Source organism: Vipera berus (genome assembly GCF_964194415.1).
Source record: "Vipera berus genome assembly, chromosome: 7".
NCBI lineage: Eukaryota > Metazoa > Chordata > Lepidosauria > Squamata > Viperidae > Vipera > Vipera berus.
This window is the reverse complement of record NC_138209.1, coordinates 9,757,154-9,771,192: the sequence shown is the minus strand read 5'-3', so window position 1 is coordinate 9,771,192 and position 14,039 is coordinate 9,757,154. Positions and strand designations below refer to the sequence as shown.

Below are 14,039 nucleotides of genomic sequence, written 5' to 3'. Positions count from 1 at the left end.
CCGCCAATTGCAATTTGTTAACTAAATCAGGGGTCTTCAAACTTGGCCCTTTTATGACTTGTGGACTTCAATTCCCAGAATTCCTCAGCCAGCTGGCTGAGGAATTCTGGGAGTTGAAGTCCACAAGTCATAAAAGGGCCAAGTTTGAAGACCCCTGAACTAAATCATAAACAAGCCAGCATAAACCTGATGCATAAGCACAGCTAAGATTTCATTGGGTCCTCTTGCTATTGGTGTATGGCCTGCGGTCACCCATTCATTCTCTAGGGATGGGTGCTCCAAAATGCAATTTAGAAAAAGTGACATGTCAGGATTTCCCCCCCCTCCTCCTAATCATCCATTAGGCCAGATTGAAAAGACTTGAGGGGAATACTCCTTAAAATCAAAGGCTTTTGCAACTGCTAACATTTAAGGGTTTGGTTTCCCATTCCAAAAATGTACCGACCAATAATAAAAGACTTCAGGCCATCTCCGAATTAAATTCCACCACTTTCTCTTTTGCTGACATTGCATCATGTTCTTTCTTTCTTTTTTTTTACTATAACCGTGCTTCGTATTTTTACACGCACCCCTCCCACAAAGCCCTCCCAGGGCGTATGCATTCTTTGCACCGCTCTACACACTGTCTTTCCCTCCAACTCTTTGGGCACGTTTACACCGCACAGTTAAAATCATCCACCGTCCTCCAGGTCCACGCCTTGCAAAAGCCCCGTCGCGCCCCACCCCACCCCACCCTACCCCCGGGGCCGCTTAACGTAGCCAAGGGCCCGCAATTCTTGGAAGAAAACCGAAGGCGCGTCCGCTGCGGAAGCAGAGGGCCGGCGGGGGTTTGGAGGGAGGGCAGGGGGGGGGGGCGGCGTGTGGCAAGGCCCGGTGCAAAGCGCAGTCGCCGCCCGGGGGGGGGGGGTCCCGGCTTCAGTTGTGCGAGGTCATGTGCCGCGAGAGGTGGTGGCGCTCGCGGAAGGACTCGTTGCAAATGGGACACTTGAGCTTCTCCTCCCGCCGCCGCTTCACCAGCGGCTCGAGCGCGTACTCCTTCTTGTGGTGGGAGCGCATGTGGTAGACCAGGTCGGAAGTCATGCGGAACGAGGCGTTGCACTTGGCGCACCAGTTCTGCGCCGGCAGGCAGAGCGAGGTGAAGGAGGGCGGCAGCAGCGTCAGCGCCGAGGGCAGCTGCAGCTGGAGAGGCCCCGACGCCGCCGCCGCCGCCGCCGCCGCCACGGCCGCCGCCGAGCTCTTGGGCCAGAAGGTGGTGGCGTAGAGGAAGGGGCTCTGCTTGGGCAGGCCGCCGCCGCCGCCGCCGCCGCCTGACCCGGCCCCTCCGACGACGCCTCCTCCTTCGCCGCCCGCCCCGCTGCCGAGCTCTCCGGGCGCGCCGGGTAGTTTGAGCTGCTCCGAGGCGTAAAGGCGCGCGGCTCCGTCGGGGCTCCCGTGGCAGGCGCCTTCGGCCAGCGCGCTCAGCTTCCCGCCCAGCACCAGCTGAGCCGAGAAGGTGGAGCGCGCCGGTTGCGAGAAAGCGCTTTTGCGCTCCTCGGGGTTGCCCGCCGAGCCGGAGGGCGGCGGCGGCGGCGGCGGCTGCGAGGAGGAGGAGGAAGAGGAGGAGGAAGAGGAGGGCACGGTGGAGAAGGCGCTGGCCCCGGAGCGCGCGCCCAGCAGCGAGGGCAGCGGCGGCTTCTCCGCCACGACGGAGGAAGAGGAAGAAGAGGAGGAGGAGGAGGAGGCAGCGGCGCCTGCCGGAGAGCCGCGCTCTTTCTCCTCGTCGCCTTCCCCGCCGCGGGAGGCTTTCTTCACCTCCACGAAGGCGCTTCGCTTGGCTTCGCCGGTGTCCGGGCTGGGCGGGCGGTAGAGGCGGCTGGCGTCGTCTAAGCCGAAGTAGCTCCCGGCCGGCCGGTAGTGCTGCTGCGGGGTGCAGACCAGCTCCTCCTTGGGCGACGAAGGGATCGGCCTCTCCAAGCGGCCCCTGCCCACCGGCGGGCCTCGCTCCTCGGCCAGCGTCTCTCCGCCGGTGTATTTCCGCTTCGTTTTGCCTCCGGGGCTGGCGCGGCCGTCCAGGCCGGCCGTCGGCTGCTCCCGCCTGCCGGGGGAGCCGCTCCCGCTGCTCGCTCGCGAGTTCTCCAGCTCCCGGGCCAGATTGTGGAAGTCCGTGGAGGGTTTGGTCACGCCGCCGTTGCTCGGGCCGTTGCTGTCCGGGGCGCAGTGGTAGTGGGGGCGGGGGGCGGCGGGCTGGATCTGCGGCTGGCCGACGCCGCCCTGTTTGGCGTGGAACTTGCTGGCGCCTTCGTGCTCCTTGGGGCTGAAGCTGCTGCTGCTGCTGCTGTTCTTGGGGCTGGAGTCCCCGGCTGGGCCGCTGTCCGCCCCGTGGAGCATCTTGGGGCAGCGGAACCGCAGGTGCGCCACGTAGGGGAATTCGAATTGGAAACGCTGGCCACACTCCAGGCAGATGTGCGGAGACGAAGCTGGGGCGGGACAGAAAAGAGAAGGGAGGCTGTTGGTCACCTGTTGAGCCAGACCGACTGGCCAAGTTGTCGGACGCACAAACTTTGAGAAGGTACGTCGAACCCCACTGACGGTTGACCAGGGGGAGTCCGGCTAAAAACCTCTGTCTGGTTTTTAAAATGTAGAAGCTAACTGAGAATAGACAAACGTTAGAATTGTGTTTGTCAGCCCTGACCTAATAAAGAGTCCAAGCTTCCTGCCCTAATGAGCGCTGTTCTCTTTCACACATCTGTTTTAGGAGTAGCCCCACTGAATGCAAGCCTGTAATGAGCCCTGTTCTCTTAACACATCTGTTTTAGGAGTAGCCCCACTGAATGCAAGCCTGTAATGAGCCCTGTTCTCTTAACACATCTGTTTTAGGAGTAGCCCCACTGAATGCAAGCCTGTAATGAGCCCTGTTCTCTTAACACATCTGTTTTAGGAGTAGCCCCACTGAATGCAAGCCTGTAATGAGCCCTGTTCTCTTAAAGCATCTGTTTTAGGAGTGGCCCCACTGAATGCAAGCCTGTGCAGAACTGCAACCAAAAGTTCTGGCTTGGTTCATGCAGTGTAGTCAACCATCTTCCAAGTCATGATACTAGACCCCAAAAATAGACTAGGACGCACGATTTACTAACCACAGTGGCCAGATTCGCCATACCTCATGCTGTGCTTTGCTTCATGTAGGGTTTAGCATTTATTGCATTTATACCCCACATTTCTTCCCGGAGGTCAAGGCAGCGAACAGAATAAATAGTGCAGGCTGCTAGGTTATTTCTGTTAGGTTATTTCTGCCTCTGAAAATGTAAAGTTTAATTTCTCCTGGAGGCTCAAAATCTCCTTTTTCATTTGACTAATTTATACCCCAACTTTATTATTTTTATAAATAACTCAAGGCAGTGAGCCTATCCAAAGAGACCTCCTTCTTCTCCCCACAGACGTGAGGTGGGTGGAGTTGAACTCATAGGGCAGACATGTCAAACACAAGGCCCGGGGGCTGCATCCGGCCAGTGAAGTGGTTTCATGTGGCCCGCAAAGCCATCCTGGAAACAGTGAGGGAACGGCCCCCACTGCCTTGGCCCTGGCCCAGAGACCCTCCTTCTGCCAGAGACCCTCAGATCTGTCCCACTCCTGCCCAGGCCCCCATAGGCACCCTTGATGCGAATGATGTAGAGTTGGCCATGCCCATCCAGTAGGCCATACACACTCTAGCCACGCCCACCCAGTAGGCCACGCCCACCCAGGCCATACCCACCCAGCCCCCTAAGGGCAACCTCAATGCTGATGTGGCCCTCAATGAAATTGAGTTTGACACCCCTGTCATAGGGCTTTTGCTTTCTAGCAATGGTGCCTTAACCACTGGACCAAGCAGGCAGCCCCTGTGAGGTTGGTTAACTGGGATATGGTAGCTTACTAGCAAGTTCCTGGCTGGTCAGTCAAGGACCGTGATTCTGTTTCCTAAGGCCTCACTACCTCTCCTTGGACCACTAAGAGCAATCTGTCATGCAGCTATTCAGATCAGCACCTGCTGACTTCAGGATGCCCATTGAAGGGACTTTAGTCCAAAACATCTGAAAAGCTCCAAGTAATGTGTTCCTCGTGGCTGATTATGAGCTATTAAGTTCTTCACACTCTAGGTGAGCACCACCGTCACCATAAATGCATCCATAAATCTCATAAGCAGAATGTCGGGAGGTGAACAGATGTTCAGAAAAGCAGCTGTTGGGGCATTCTGGAAGGCCTGGAGCAGCGTTTCTCAACATCAGCAGCTTTCAGATAGGTGGGCTCCCAGAACTGGTGATTCTGGGAATTGAAGTCCACACTCTTAAAGCTGCTGAGGTTAAGAAATGCTGCGCTAAATAATGTCATTTGAAGATCCTAGAGAGAGGATGGTTTGCCTAATGAGATGAAGGTGAAGCAGCCAACCACTCCCCCGCCCCAAAAAGCAGGAGCAGAATAAAATGGAGACCTTCCATCTGAACACAGACCAGAAGCTACTGTAATTTCAACCGTGTGGATCATTCTCTCCTTTTTTTCAATAGAACCCCATCATCCATATGCATTACATTTATCAATATTCAGTCAGGCTACTTGGAAGACCCCCGTGCTAAACTTTGTCTAGTGTCAGTCTTAGCTTGTGGTGAGTGTTTGTCAATGCATGTTTTGTCCGTGTATGCCGGCAATGCTGCATGAACCCATCTTTGGTTAATTTCTTGATTCAATAGAACAGGTTAACCAGAAAGTAGGCTAATTGGGAATTATTTATCCATGCAGGCCCTGCAGCAAATGACTTCAAATGGGGCGTTTGTGTGTGTGTGTGTGGGGGGGGGGGTTGTTTAAAACTCTTGTGAAGCATCTTGCCGAATGACAGGGAGCAGGTCAGGATCCTAGCAACAAGTGAACTGTCAGATTGCCTATTGGAAGGTATCCCTCCTCACCCCCCCAAGGATGGCGAACCGACTTTGCTCCCTGGGTTCTCTGGGGGGACGAGGCGGGGGGAGGGGCGTTCTCTGAACTGAGAACGGCTAAAAGAAATAATAAAGTCCTCAGCCCGAGGGAGAAACTGCCCCGCTTGTGGGGTGAGATCGAACAGTAGAAAAGGAGATTTGCTTTTGCAGTGGATCACACCATTATTTGATCGGGAGTGATCCCCTGGAATTTGGGAGCGCGCGTGGGGGCGGGGCAGGCTCCCCCCCCCCACACACAACTCCTCTGCTCTGCAAGGAGTACTTAAAAACATCTTAACAGATTACAGCATTTTCAGCTAATCCGGCGTTTCCGAACCGTTTCAAATGGGATGCTGTGGATTACAGTAATTAAGCACCAATTTGTGCCTGGGATGTTGGGTTAACCCACTCGTTTGCCAGCCAGGCTGGCAGGGCGGCCGTTTTCAGAAGGAAAACTCCTGCCGAGTTAGTCTTAAATCCGCTGGGACTCAGGATTCAAGGACCTCCAGGAAATGCTCCAGGGGACACACACACAAACACACACACACACACACACCTCCTGTGAGTTGTCACCTACCCTCCAGGAGACCCACACACACACACCTCCTGTGAGTTGTCACCTACCCTCCAGGAGACACACACACACACACACACCCCTCCTGTGAGTTGTCACCTACCTTCCAGGAGACACACACACCCCTCCTGTGAGTTGTCACCTACCCTCCAGGAGACACACACACACCCCTCCTGTGAGTTGTCACCTACCCTCCAGGACACACACACACACACCCTCCTGTGAGTTGTCACCTACCCTCCAGGAGACACACACACACACACCCTCCTGTGAGTTGTCACCTACCCTCCAGGAGACACACACACACCCCTCCTGTGAGTTGTCACCTACCTTCCAGGAGACACACACACACCCCTCCTGTGAGTTTTCACCTACCTTCCAGGAGACACAAACAAACACACCCTCCTGTGAGTTGTCACCTACCCTCCAGGAGACACACACACACAGCTCCTGTGAGTTGTCACCTACCCTCCAGGACACACACACACAGCTCCTGTGAGTTGTCACCTACACTCCAGGACACACACACACACACCCCGCTCCTGTGAGTTGTCACCTACCCTTCATCTTGCTCTGGGACCTGGCGGGGCTGAGCAGCAACAGCTGAGTCAGGTCCTTCCCGTACCACACCAACAACTCCTCGTCTTTGGCAATTCTCCGCAGGGAGCGGTAAAACAACTGTCCGTTCTTGATGTAGGCCTCCAGGTTCTGCTCCTCTTTGTCCCGAGCCGACTGGACCAGGCGAAGCCACATCAGGCCTTCGGAGGAGCCGTTGGCCGCCGAGGTGTCCACCTAAAGCGGGAGAAGGCTGAGTGAGTGACCGGTTGCCCGGCCCAGCTACCGAACACCCGGCCCGGGACACGCAGGAGGAGACGGCTGGCTGGCTGGCTGGGGGGCGAAGAAAGGAAGGGCTGCGTTTCTCTTCCGTTGGGACTGTTAACGCCGACCGTGTTTTGAGCAGCCGGGGAAGCTTTCCCCTCCGAACCCCGAAGTGACCGGCCACGTCTTGGCCGGATCTGGGGCCCGATGGGGTTCGCTCTCTTAGGGAAGCGTTTGCAGCCACACCTGTTCTTCGGTGGGATGGGACCTCCCAGCGGAGGAGATCCACAGGGAGGGCTGAGATCGAGGACAGGAGAGGAACTAAGCCAAGCCGAGGTGGTCAACGCAGAGGGTCCGAAACAGCCCCTCCCTCCTCCCCTCCCCCAAATTGTGTGTGAAAGCCCTAATAAGCAGGCATATACATAGAATGAAGGCTACTGCTAAGCTTGTAAGCCGCCCTGAGTCTTCGGAGAAGGGCGGGATATAAATGGAATTAAAATAAAAATAAAAAATAAATAAAAGCAAGGCGTCGTAGTATATATACAGCACCGGCCCAGCAAATCCGCCTGTAGCTGGGAGCAGATTTGTGCTTTTCCTTTCCCGGTCCCTGACTGCCTGCTATCTCCGGCGCTTCCCAACGACTCTTGAGATAATTGGGGCAGCCTCATTAGGAAGATGATTTCTCTACACCCGGCTCTAGATTTTCTTTTGAGTGGCTCGAGAAGCTAAAGTTCCAGCAATAAATTTGAGGGGGGGGGGAAATGGAAGAAGAAACCCGCTTTTTATTCAGCTCAGCTAACTGGACCCATCCTTTGAAGGTGTGGCTCGTCTCCGCCCCCAGCCAAACCTCGCAGTGAGCTGCCGGATCGATTCTCCGTGTCTGGGGGGAGCGGGCGGGAACGGGGGGGGGAGGGAGCCCACCGGGGACCTTAAGGACAGCAAGTGGGTCTGTGTGTGTCTGTGTGTGTTCATTTGGACGCCCGGACTGCCTCGAAAACTGCTCGCAGTTGGAGGGCGACCGAAGAACCCGCACACCCGACTTCAGACTTGCATATATTTTTTTCGCCCCGACTGGCCGGTTGACGGTTCAGCGGGTGAGCAAGAAGCAGCAGCTGACAAGAGCCCGGCGCCGCCGCATTTCCAAAGCCTCCGGATGGCAGCCAGACCCCGACCTGCTTCTCTCCCTTCTTTTAAACCCCGCAGAAGGACAAAGGCTGTTTTGGGGAGGGGGCGAACAGTTCCCTAAAGCATCTCCTGCTCCTTCGCGTTTCGTCCCGCGGACTCTCTGCGCTCCTCGAAGAAGCTAAAAACGACGCCTCCCCTTCCTTTCCCCCCCCCTCTCCGTTTTTTTAGGGAAGCCGGCAATTCCGACAACGCGTCTGCCTGGAAGACGGTAGCAGGGCACGGCATGAATCCGTTTGCTGCGTTCTCATCACCCCTGGAACTGAGCGAACTAGGTTCTCAAGCAGACGCGCGTCAACAGAAGCACCAGGGCTTCGTTGGTGGTCTGAATGCCTTCCCTTACCTCCTTCACTGACCTGGGTTGCTCCTGCCCGCTCGCTGAACCGATTCAGCGGAGAGGAAAAAAAGCAGGCCGGCCCTGTGGCAGTCGAGAACCCCGTGCTGCCTCCCTCCAACGCGGCCAGGCTGCGTTCCGTCCCAAGGCCTCTTTTCTGGCCCCGGAAAGGGAACGGTTGGAGGGATGGGCTCGCCTCGATTTCAAGCCCTGAGGAGCTCAAGCTTTTCCGGGCTGACGGCGAGGGTTTGGCTTCTCTCAGTCTCCTTCTCTCCCACCCACCCCCACTTGCTCGCTTTGCCTGCCTCTCCCCCCCCCTTACCCGGAATATATAGGGGACGGTCCTCTTGTCCGTGGACTTGAGCGCCACAAAAGCGATGCTGTCGTAAAGCGAGGTGTGGCTGAGCACGCAGGGGCCAAAGATGGCGTTCTCCGGGATGTCGCAGGTGGTGTAGACGCTGGTGAAAATGTCCGTCAGGCATTGCTGGACGGCTTTGGCGTCTCCATCCCAGATGCTCCGGGGCACCCCGCTTTCGTCCATGGCTGGAAACGGGAAAGAAGAGGAAGGTGTCACGGAATCACTGGGAAACGAAGCCCGGCTCGTCCCGGGGACCCCTCCTCACCCCCAAGGAATGGAGTCCCTTTTGGCTTCTGCGGACCCGTCTGTGACACCCTTTCCCAAAAGGAACCGGCCGGTCACCCGAAGTGCCCTGAATTCAAGAGCAGCAAAAACCGATCATTTCCCACCCACCCCCACCCCCAAATTAAACCCTCCTGGAAACGGAGACCCCAGCTCGGTGGGAGAGATCGGTGGAAGAAGCCCGCGACCTGCCTTTCCTAAATGCCTGCCCCAAAACGCCCGGACGCCAAGAGGCTTGCTTTCCTCCCCTCCCCTCTCCCCTCCCCTCCCCCCCCCCAGGTACGCAAGGCCCGGGAGCCTTTCGCTCCTTCAAACCGCCCGTAGGAGGAGAATTTTGGCCGGCTTTTGGCTCAGCCCACCAAAGGCCAAATCGGGTCCCTTTCCAACCTCCGGTTAAAGGGCCTCGGTTCTAACGGGGAAGAGCCAACGCCCGCTTGGACGCGTCTTTTGTTGAGCCACCCGAACGGGCATTGCCCGTCAGAAGAAGAAGGAAGGAGGAAGGAGGAGGAAGGAGGAGGAAGGAGGAGGAAGGAGGAGGAGGAGGAGGAGGAGGAGGAGGAGAAGGAGAAGGAGAAGGAGAAGGAGAAGGAGAAGGAGAAGAAGAAAAGGAGAAGGAGAAGAAGGAGAAGAAGGAGAAGAAGGAGAAGAAGAAGAAGAAGAAGAAGAAGAAGAAGAAGAAGAAGAAGAAGAAGAAGAAGAAGAAGAAGAAGAAGGGAAGCCGAGAAATACAGAAATGCAGAAAGGAGGAAGAGGAGGAAAAGTGAGACTTTCTGAACAATTTAGGGGTTTTTGCGGCAGGAGCCTAGAAAGGGACGAGAGGGCCAAGGAAACGTCTCCGTGGGTTTCCCCTCCGCCCTGCCCTGTCCTGGGGCAGAATTCACTGCGGCGGAGCCCAACTTTCGCTTCTCTCTTCCTACCTGCCCTGTTGCCAGCTCGGAACTTCAGAGGGAAAATCTCCTTCTCCCCTCCAGCTCCGGCGCTTCGTTCCGGGCTCTGCGCTTGGCGAAGTCTCGAGGGGGGGGGGTCCCCCTCTGCCTCGGCCCGGGCCTGACCGTCCTCCCTCCCTCCCTCCCTCGCCCCCTGGGGGGCCCCGGTGACGGACGGGTCGGATTTCCAGCGCCTTGACAGCGTCGCTGATTTGATGTCAGCTAACCTTTCACGGAAGCCGACAAGAGGGAACGTATGTCGGCTCATTAGCATAATCCAGCAGTTTCCCTGGGAGACTTTAATTAAAAGCAGCGAGCAGAGGTAATTATTTCTTCCCGCGACACGCTTATTTATGGGAGGCGGGCGCGTCCCCGTTTCCCTTTTTCTACACGGGGGTACAAGGCAAGACGAACGCGCGGCTGACTGGAACCCGAGTCGGAATTTTAGATCGGCGCTTGAAACCGCGCGGGGAAACCTAATCACGCCGAGAGCTTGGTTTCAAATCTGTCTTTTGAAACCATCGACTTAGCAATAATAGCATTATTATTATTATTATTATTATTATTATTATTATTATTATTATTATTATTATTATTATTATTATTATTATTATTATTATTATTATTATTATTATTATTATTATTATTATTATTATTATTATTATTATTATTATTATTATTGACATCTGGCCCACAAAACGCCCGACATCACTTTTGTGGAAAAGAAGAAAAAAGTCTGGTGCATGGATATTGCAATATCGGGTGATGCACGAACTGAAGAGAAACAGCTAGAAAAAAATAACTAAATATCTGTGATTTGCAAATTGGAGTTGAGAGGCTTAGGGAGGCAGGAAATCAATGGTTGTACCAATAGTAATAGGAGCCCTTGGAGCAATACCCAAAGGGCCGCCTAGGTATATGGAAATCTTGAACTTATTAGACCTGAATATCCTGACTTTGCAAAAATCACCCTACCCACCTGGGAACTGCCTATATTGCAAGGCGATCAAACCGGTCAGTCCTAGAGGAGATCAACCCAAGCCTTCAGAAGGCCAGATCCTGAAGCTGAAACGCAAATACTTTGGCCACCTAATGAGATGGAAGAACTCACTGGAGAAGAGCCTAATGGTGGGAAAGATTGAGGGCAAGAGAAGAATGGGACGACAGAGAATGAGGTGGCTGGATGGAGTCACTGAAGCAGTAGGCGTGAGCTTAAATGGACTCCAGAAGATGGTGGAGGACAGGAAGACCTGGAGGAACGTTGTCCATGGGGTCGCGATGGATCGGACACGACTTCGCAACTAACAACAACAAGCCAAACGGAACAGAAAATAAGCAATTCTCTCCGACTCTTCCTTGTAATCATTCCCCCCCCTCTTTTGGCATTAATTTCACCTCTCCCAACCCCCCCTCCCAGGTTCCTGTCCTCCCTCCCTGGTGATCGCTTGGCACAGGGAAATTGAATTAGCAGCCATTGCAGGAGGCCTTTTTCCAAAACCTCAGCGGGTGAATCTCCGGCGCTTTTGCGGAGGGGGCGGCCAGAAAGCGGCTTTCTCCCTGCATTGTGATCCCGGGAAAAGAAACGGGGCGCGGGGGGGGGAAAGAGAAACCGGCTCTGGTCTCCTTCGAGGCAAGCGTTGAAAAGCAAAAAACTTTTCTGAACTCGGATTAGCCGTCAAATCTTGAACCTTTTTCTCCTTGGCTAAAGCAACGCGCCAGGATCGGGTCATCTGAGCCTTTATAAACTAGCCTGAATCGGCGGTTTGGAAAGGGCAAAAAAAACACACAACAAAACAAAACAAAACAAAACACCCCTGGGTAATAATCGAAAGAGAAAACGGCGATTTGCCGAGACTGAAATGGTTTACCGCGATTAAAGTCTCGTTCTCTTTTCTCGAGTCAAGCCTGTTAAGGGGGGAGGGGGGGAGATTGGGGGGGGGGGGAAGGGGAAAACTATACGAAGAATCGAATTAAAAGAAATAAAGTCAACTAACTAGCCGCACCAGACGCAAGGCTCCTCTTGCAGTTATTATAAAAGGCACTTTCCAAAAAATAATAATAATAATAATGGAAAGTCGGTGCGAGCGTTTGGGAACTTGAGCCGGCGGTAACGCCAGCCCCGATGCATCGGGAAGAGAATAATAGCGTTTGCTCTTTAAGTTAAAAGAAACTAAACCAGCGTCGGAAATAAATCGACCTTGCGGAATAGATTCCCCCATCTTTCCGCCGGCGTTACGGTGGAGATGCGGCTTGGGAAGGAATCCCCCGCCCGTGCACACTCCCCAGGCCCGCTCACACGCGCATCTAAACACCCGCCGCCTCCTCCTGGCTTCCCTTTTAGAATAAGGACGCTGGAGGTCGCCGCGTTCCGGCGGGCAGCAGCCGAGGGGAAAAGCAGGGTGCCGGGTAATCCTACGGAACAATGCCGTGGAGTCATCCTTCAGCCAAGAAGGCGGTGGGAGAGAGATTAAAAGGGAAAGGAAGCGAGAGAAGAGAAGAGAAGAGAAGAGAAGAGAAGAGAAGAGAAGAGAAGAGAAGAGAAGAGAAGAGAAGAGAAGAGAAGAGAAGAGAAGAGAAGAGAAGAGAAGAGAAGAGAAGAGAAGAGAAGAGAGAAGGAGAGAGAAGGAGAGAGACAGAGAGAAAGAAAGACTCCCGATCTTCTCCTGCCAATTTCTGTTTCTGCAATCTCCCAGGACCTCAAGCCACCCTCTCATCCCACCCGCCCGCCTCCGTAAACAGCCTTCCTTCCTCCGCACCCGATCCACCATCAGCAATCTTTTTTTTTCCGGGCGCTCCGACCTTTTTTTTTTTAGCTTAAAAAGAAGACGCGGAAGACAAAAAGGAGGGGGGGGGGAAACGGGGGTGGGAAAAAATCAAAGTAACAATCCAACTGTCTATCCAAAGTCACCCCATTCCTTGCTTGATCCATATCAATACCCCCTCCCCTCCGGCTTTGTACGGATCTCTCTGGCAAGGAATCTTTCTCTCTGCTACACCCGCTGTTTTATTCTTTTCTTTCCCTTTTCCCTTCTGTTGGGATGTCAGGGTACAGGGCGAAAAGGAGCGGTTTACGGGGTGGTGGGAAGAGAGAGAGAGAGAGAGAGAGAGAGAGAGAGAGAGAGAGAGAGAGAGAGAGAGAGAGAGAGAGAGAGAGAGAGAGAGAGAGAGAGAGAGAGAGAGAGAGAGAGAGAGAGAGAGAGAGAGACTGCAAACTGCCTTTACTTACCAGGAAATATATATGGTCGGGATTATAATCCTAAAGGCAAGAAGGGACGGTGGGAGGAAAACAAAAATTAAGGAAATATTTAGAGAAGTCTCAATCCCCAGCAGAAAGTGGCCAAAAAGAAGAAAGGACAGAGAGAGGCGTAGAAGTCCCCGGTTTTCTTTCTTTCTTTCTTTCTTTCTTTCTTTCTTTCTTTCTTTCTTTCTTTCTTTCTTTCTTTCTTTCTTTCTTTCTTTCTTTCTTTCTTTCTTTCTTTCTTTCTTTCTTTCTTTCTTTCTTTCTTTCTTTCTTTCTTGTGGGGGGGGGGAAGAGAAGGCGGAGAGTGGGGAGCAGGAAAGCTCCCGGGTCTTATTGTATCAGAGTTCCTCCATGGCCGCGGGGAACAGGCGGTGGGAGAGCGGTGCGGTGCGGTGCGGCTGGGCGCACGAGAGCTGCCAGGCGGGGAAGGGAACGGGGAGGGGGGGGAGAGGCCGCGGGACGCGGGCAGATGGGCCCGATGCACTGCCTGCCTGCCGGCCGGGCGCCCCGCTTTTGTTGCCGGCCCACAATTCGTCCAATGACGCGTGACAGCCTGGCCTCCTCCCCTTTAACGCTTTCCTGCCCGCGGCTCGTCCGCCTGGCTGTCCCTCTCGCCGCCGGGGTCGTTCAGGCGGCTGCTGGAGGCGGAGGAAGGGGGTTACGCGCCCTCCCCCCCCATTTGGCCAACCCCTCCCTCCCATCTCAGGTCTCCAAGCTTTTGCCCCCTTCTTGCTCGCTGGTTCCCTTTGGCAGCCGGTTTAGAAGCTCCTTGCGCAAACGAGTGTTTTCGGGGGGTGCCCGAAGCTGGGGGTGGGGGTAGGGTGGGGGGGGGTGGAGGAGGAGGAGGAAACTGACAGGGCAGGATGTCTCCCACGGATGACCACGGAGAGGGAGGGTGGGGTCTGCCACGGGGTCCGGCGGCTCAAGAGGAGGAGTGGGCGCCGCTCCAGCTTTTCGCCCATTGAACGAGAACTAAAAATATTTCTTTCTTTTTTTTCGCCCGCCGAAGTTCAGCGGGACCTTTTTTTTTTGGCGAGAGGCGTTCAGTGATTAGACTTGGAATTACTGGGCTTCGGGGTACCCCCCCCCGCCGCCCCACTCCTCCTTTCGACAACTTCAGTGGAGCTGGCTCAGGAAAACTTCCCGAGGGATTTTTTGCTTCCCCCCTCCCCCCCCCTCTCCTGTCGCGTGGGGCAGGCTGCTTCTGGGAGTTCCCGGCTGCAGTGTTGCGTTTTCACCGGAGGCGAAATCTAAGCCCAAAGTAAGGATTTCATCCTTTCCACGCGCAGAGTTAGCAGAACAGGAACGTTAAACACACACACAAAACCACGGAGCAATTTCTGAGAAGTTGAAAACAACAAAACAGCGTCCCCCGTAAGGCTAAGCCTTCATTGGCCAACT

At 54.6% G+C, this 14,039-nt stretch overlaps 1 protein-coding gene across 1 annotated transcript; it reads right to left on the bottom strand.

Moving 5' to 3' along the window:
* Positions 1-915: 915 nt before the first annotated feature.
* Positions 916-13,119, bottom strand: PRDM8 (PR/SET domain 8; the record flags this gene model as incomplete). Its single annotated transcript, XM_081333332.1, has 5 exons — positions 12,624-13,119; positions 8,154-8,374; positions 6,057-6,288; positions 1,597-2,456; positions 916-1,554 (listed from the first exon to the last, which is right to left on the bottom strand). The coding sequence occupies exons 2-5, from the start codon at positions 8,370-8,372 to the stop codon at positions 916-918; spliced, it is 1,950 nt and encodes a 649-aa protein (XP_081189458.1). The 5' UTR covers positions 8,373-8,374; positions 12,624-13,119.
* Between the last annotated feature and the right edge of the window lie 920 nt (positions 13,120-14,039).